The sequence below is a fragment of the Corylus avellana genome, chromosome ca10 (assembly GCF_901000735.1).
Source record: "Corylus avellana chromosome ca10, CavTom2PMs-1.0".
In the NCBI taxonomy this organism is placed as follows: domain Eukaryota; kingdom Viridiplantae; phylum Streptophyta; class Magnoliopsida; order Fagales; family Betulaceae; genus Corylus; species Corylus avellana.
The window spans coordinates 7,272,234-7,278,455 of NC_081550.1; the positions used below are offsets into that span (position 1 = coordinate 7,272,234).

Here is a 6,222-nt window from a genome sequence, read left to right on the forward strand (position 1 = left end):
TTCGTGGAATAAATTTCTGGAATTAAATACTCATTCTTTTTTCCTGGTAAGAGTCTAATTTTAAGAATGATTATTTCCGTGAAAATTATTAATTCTTTATACTAAAAAATTAAGAGAAATATCTATTAAGGAATGAAATATATTTTCATAAATACTCACATTTTTTTTTTATTTTAAACTTAATATATATATAAAACATGAAAATCAAGGTCGCAAGTCCCTCGGACGCCTTGTGGGACCACCCTCAAGGCATCCGATAGTGTGACCACCCCGTGGCATCTCAAGGTGGCTACGACCACCCCTGATGCTCATCGGGAGTGGCCATAGCCACCCCAGATTTGCTCTAGGGGTAGCCATGGCTGCCCTTGGAGCTCCTCTAGGGTGGTCGCAACCACTCTTGTTGATTTTGGCGGGTGGCCAAGCCACTCCTGTTGGCACCGGGGGTGGTGTGACCACCCCCCGGCCACTTTTGTTAGTGGCTGACCACCCATTTAGGTTTTTTATTTTTTATTTTCTAATGAGTTGAAAAAAATAATAATAATGTGGGGTTTTAGTATTTTTGATTCAATTTTAGTTAAAACATGTGTGTTGTTACCAAATTAAAGAATATGAATAACTATTCTACTCTACTATATGCCTAGTAATAACTATTTAATTTTTTAATAGAATACGCATTATGCAAATCTAACAAGGCCTTAAATGGAGAAGGTTCACAGCTAATGTAATTTTAAAACGATATAAGGTTAATAATTTGCTACGTCATATGAAATAAAGTGGCATCATCTCACAACAAAGAAAGTGCCATGCGACTTCACTATACGAATGCTACCGGCGATCTTCTTGACTTCAGCTTACGACTCGTCGTCGTTGTTGTTTCTTTCACGTGAGATGATGCCATTAATTTTATTTTATATGATGTGGCAAATTATTAACCTGAGGTTGTTTTAAAATTATCGTAGCCGTGAACCGGCTTGTATCTAGTTCAATTCAACTAAAGAGGATCTGATTCTACTATTGTGTTGACGTTCAAAGGATTTCAACTAACCTTGGCCCACGCTAGGCCCTAATGAATTACTGATTTTTTTTTTTTTTCATGCAATTTTTTCAAGAAATTACACATCAATTTCATTTTATATATCAAGTAAATACAATCTAATTGATTTTGTTAAGTTATACCGTTCATTAGTGCTTTATTGTTTTCGTTACGAGAGAAAGGAATTTCATGCGCAGCATATATTAATATTAGAATATATAATACGTTATGATATTTTCTTTAGGTTAGAATTATGATATAGTAGGATACTTACCTTATAGGATAATTTCCTTTTAGAGAATTTATTGTAGTTGATGGTAATCAAATCATTTCTGCTAGGGTTATAATACTTTATATTTAAGTGATGAAATAATGAAAGAGATATCGAAAAATTATTCTCAAACATTGTGTTTGAAAATGTTTTAGGTTATCTTTAACAAATTTAAAGGGTTTAGGTTTACTCAAAACCTAATAATCCATCCCGCCCTCATGGCTCGGGAGTGATCGCAGCCACCCCCCAATGATACTTTAATAATTTTAATTCAATTATAGTGAGAGAATATATATTATCACCAAACAAAAAGATAAAAATAACCATTTCATTCTAACTCTTTATTCCGTATATCAAACTTGCATTGCTTCACCTCGGTAGTTTTCCATCTTTCAACACCACCTCCCTCTTCTTCACACTAACATCTTAGAACATGTTTGAGATTGTATTTAAAAAATAGAACTTTTAAATAAAAAAAAAAAAAAACACGTTTTTTTGGCAAAAGCTTCATTTTTAAAGTTTTGTCAAAAGTGCATCTTAACAATTTTTAGGGTAAAAAAATCAAAGAAATACTTTTAAAATTTTTTACCAAACATGCCAGCTTTTGTTTAGCACAACTTTTTAAGTACTAAAAATACTTTTAAAGCTATCTAACGCAATACCAAACAAACTCTTCTTTCTCCATCTGTTTGTGGAATAAATTTCCATTACCTCTATCAGGACTTCTACTTATAATGGGAGTCCCACAGGCAGTTCATGAAGAGTAAAAATCATAATGGGAGGAGTATCTCAAATTTACTGCAATCTTTTTGTATACCATTTGATTCAGATGCATTCAAACAAGAGCATTGGTAAATTTAATAATCATAGAAAGAAAGTACCAATTACTTCTAACTACAACAAGCTGGAAGGAAAGAAATAAATATCCTTGTGAATATCAAGTTCCAAACTTCCTGTTCCTCAAAAGATGATCAACTTGATCAAAAGGGAGGTGAGAAATTCCATGAACATGCAAGCATTTCATTCCATTTTCACCAGTGGATAAAACCACTTGCAAATGCCTTACCTCTTCCTTGTTCATATTTAACAGCTTAAGAGTCTCTTTAATACAAGGGAAAAATGCTTGGGGCCGAGCACAAAACGGCTGAAATATACATAACAATGCTTGCATATCAGTTTCAAACTGACTCACCCCACGGTCAGAAAATTGAATCTCACTTGTCAGACTGCTGCAAGAAATGAAATGGTCGAGCCCTTCAGCTACACTTCTCCATAAATCTAAAAAGTCTCTTGGATTGAGACTCGTTTTCAAAACGTGCAGCTGACTTCTAAGAACGTCTAATGCTTCAACAAAATCAGTTGATAGAGGTAGATCCACGGTTGCTGGTAATCTAACTGGAGTCAAAGCTGCTTGCTTTTGCTCAAAATGATCCTTATTTTGGACATATTCCCAGGAAAGATACTCGAATTCACGAAGAATAACAGCAATTATCTCCATAAGCCAATTGGTCTCAAGCTCAGATAAGTTTTCTATTTCTTGTCCAAAAAAGCAACTGTTGTCAATACTTCCATCTTTATCGCGATGATTAGAATCATTTTCGGCAATTCTCATCTCCAGAATCTCCACATCATCACTCCATTCTTGCAGTCTAGATTCAACATATCTGGCAGCATTAATTAATCCGCATAATCTGATCAATGCATCATCATTAGAATTAACAGGAGGGAATTCGGTCCTCTGGAACCGCAAACGCAGTACTTCAAAAAAGTACCAGAGGAATTTGACTGCAGCTGATCTGATAAATTTTAGACGTGGTAATGTGTCCGGCATAGTTTGGCATCGCTCAATCAATTCCCAGGAAATTTTAAGGGCAGATTCTGAAATGGATGGAGCTTTATGGTATTCTCTTGTAGAAAGAAGATATTGCTCAGTGTTTGTATTGATGTGCAATGCAGATCCATGTTTGTTATCAATTATCCAAGCTCTCTCATCTTTCAGTTCTGCTTTTAGCTTCTTACAAGCAACCTTGAGCTCTATCTTTGCCCAAATCTTTAGCCAATCAGGCCTATCACAGAATATCATTAATACTGATATGCCTCTTGAAAGCCCTTCAAACCTTTCAGACTCTGCCAGGAAGAGACATGTTTCCAAATTTGCAAGCGATTGCATCCGTTTATCAAAAGCAACTATGAGGTCTATCAGATGAAGCCATGAAATCATAACTTCAGATTTCATATGCTTTTGCCTGTATCTTTCAGCAAGACCAGAGAAAATGTTCTTTGCTAAATACCCAGACAGCATTTGGATCATTGCAGAAAGCCAAGCTTCTTTAGCACTACAACTTAACAATCTTGCTCTATCAATCAAAGGCTGCAACAAATCATCCACTCCCACGATAAAATCTCTTGTAAATTTATACACAAGAGCAAAGATAAACTCGGGCTGATCATCCCATTTTGAGAAGTGATACTCCATCCGGGATGCAATAGGAGATACCAGTTCATCAATCGCCCAGAGCTGCATATTGTACTCCTTTCTTCCTAAAAGATTAAGCTGTCGCTCTTCCCTCCGTTTCTGCAGATGCTGCAAAGCACAAAGATCGACAAAGCTATGAGAATAACTCTCTCTTTTGTCTCCTTGCATCAGACCTAGAGGGTTAGGGATGCCAGATATTTGTATGCTTTCAATTTTAGATGTCAAAAGTTTTGGTGGCCATCCAAGGGAAGCAAGAACAGCTCGGTGATCTGCAAAAACTTGTGCCCTGAGAACAGCCAAAATTTTATCTACTCTAGCATCAACAGATTTCAAAAGATTACACCACTGAGGCTGGAATTTCACAATGTTGATCAACACTTGTTCAATATCATTCATGGTTTTTATGGCTTGCAGCAACTTCTCTTGCTTTGGTCCAGAGTCCTGCATTCCAAAAACATGTTCATGTTCAACATTTTGGCACCCATTACCTAATCTACCATTTGAAAATGCAAGCAGCAGTGGCGAAACCATTTAGTAGCAATTGATGAATTTGAAACCTTTGCTGAGAACAAAGTCCCGGAATGGCTATTCATGACACGAAAAACAGCATCTTCAAGATCCCCAACCAGAGCTTCCAATCGTAGAGAAGTCTCTGGAATGTTTAAGAAGGCAAGCTTTCATAATGATAAAGAAAATTAAAGGAAATAAAGAAGATAGAGACAAAACTCAAAAGTATTTACGGGCTACATTTTCGCTTTTATTGCTGGATTGAATTACAGTACAAATTACTCAGAATCAAAGATAAGAGATGATATGTACTCAGAATCATTTGATTACAATCATATATTCTAATAGATTCTGGCTCGGTAACCCCCAAAAAAGAAACAAAAGTTATCTGGAAAATTTTGGCCATATGAATCAGACAACAAAATCAATCATGGCAAGAAAGATAGACACACCATTTACTAATAAGAAAAGAGGCAGAAGTAAAGACATCAAACATCTCTGTCTTCGCCTCTGTCTCATGACGCATACCCACAATGTCAAATTTGAAACCCAGAAACAATCAAGCATCACAATCGTTTGGAATTACGTAACTCACCAACATAATTGCGAATACCCTCTATTTGCCTTACTTTCTTAGCAAGCCAAGGCAGCTCTTCACGCCATACCTTGGAACCAATCCCATCTACAATCCAAAAAAAGAGGAAGACCCAGTTGATATAAATTATTCAAAAACCTCAAATCAAACTAGAGAGTGCAAGGAAGCAGTGACGAACGTGGAGCACTGCGGAGGCTGAGATTCTCAAGCTTAAGATTGAGGCGGTGAATGGAGGTCCTGGCTGCGAAGGAGCGAGAGATCCAGGAAACGGCGCGATTCGAGAGGTCTCTCTGGAGGCGGAGGAGATCGGCGTCCAGATCGGCGCAGCGTTGGTTGAGTGCCGCCGAGACATGAGGAGCTCCGACAAGCAGATCTTCTCGGGTCCGGAAATGTTCCTCCAGGAAAGCAAACTGCTGTGGCGAGAGCTCGGTGTGTTTGGGCAAGACAGGTGGTGGGGGTGGCACTGGACGTTCCATTTTAACTGCTTCCTCTGTGAACTGAAACCTCGTACTACCATTCTGAGAAATATCACTTCTACGGTTTTACCATGGTTTGGTTTTTAAACGTATGAGATAATTATTAAAAAAAAAAAAAAAATCATCAGAATAACAAATTATTTTGTTTGTTCACTTTTATTTCTATTTTAATTTTTTCTTTGATTTTTTTTCCCCAATATTCTAAAAATTGAACTGGAGAGATTGTATGCACTCTCAAATCTATATCATTTTCAAATATTTTATCTCAATTTAGTTAGAATTCAAGTTTCACCAATTTTACTAATTCAAATGGTAAATATAAGAAAGTTCAATTTCTATGGAGTTTACCTATCCAAGCACGGAAATGGACTTCTTGAGATGATTCTTGATTGTTGCTCAACCTCAGCATCTACAGGTAAAACTTCAAACCCATTTCTCAGTTTCTTTTTGTGTTGTTTGGGGTTTTGTAAATTTTCTGGTCGGATGGGTTTCTGGGTTGTTGACTTTTCTTCTTCTTGGTTGAGCTTTTTGATACAGTTACGCGTGTGTGTGTGTGAGAGAGTTAACAATATAGCTCACCAAAGATATCTCTGGCAAATATATATATATATATATATATATTTGTGCGTATATCTTGTATTTCTAAGTTGAGTTGCGTTAAAATCAGTAGGGGTGAATATCGGTCAAAACAGTCCGGTTTTGACTCTTATCAGTTATTAACCGACAATTTTCAGTTAAACGATTTTTTAACCGATACTGGACCGATAAAGATTTTAATCGAAATTATCGGTTATAACAATATACAGTTAAAAGGTTCGATTAAACCGGTTAACTGGTTAACCGGTTATAAATCTCATATTCTTT

The 6,222-nt window shown here is 36.4% G+C and overlaps 1 protein-coding gene across 3 annotated transcripts; it reads right to left on the reverse strand.

Moving 5' to 3' along the window:
* Positions 1 to 2,134: 2,134 nt before the first annotated feature.
* On the reverse strand, positions 2,135 to 5,919 carry LOC132164417 (RINT1-like protein MAG2L). Of its 3 annotated transcripts, none has more exons than XM_059574926.1 (5): positions 5,707 to 5,919; positions 5,061 to 5,392; positions 4,883 to 4,969; positions 4,338 to 4,432; positions 2,135 to 4,221 (listed from the first exon to the last, which is right to left on the reverse strand). In XM_059574926.1, exons 2-5 carry the CDS (start codon positions 5,356 to 5,358, stop codon positions 2,242 to 2,244), a joined length of 2,460 nt encoding a protein of 819 aa, XP_059430909.1. In that variant the 5' UTR covers positions 5,359 to 5,392; positions 5,707 to 5,919; the 3' UTR covers positions 2,135 to 2,241. The 3 variants fall into 3 exon arrangements, with proteins under 3 accessions (XP_059430909.1, XP_059430908.1, XP_059430910.1); XM_059574925.1 differs by having other exon boundaries at positions 5,061 to 5,400; XM_059574927.1 differs by having other exon boundaries at positions 5,061 to 5,416.
* Between the last annotated feature and the right edge of the window lie 303 nt (positions 5,920 to 6,222).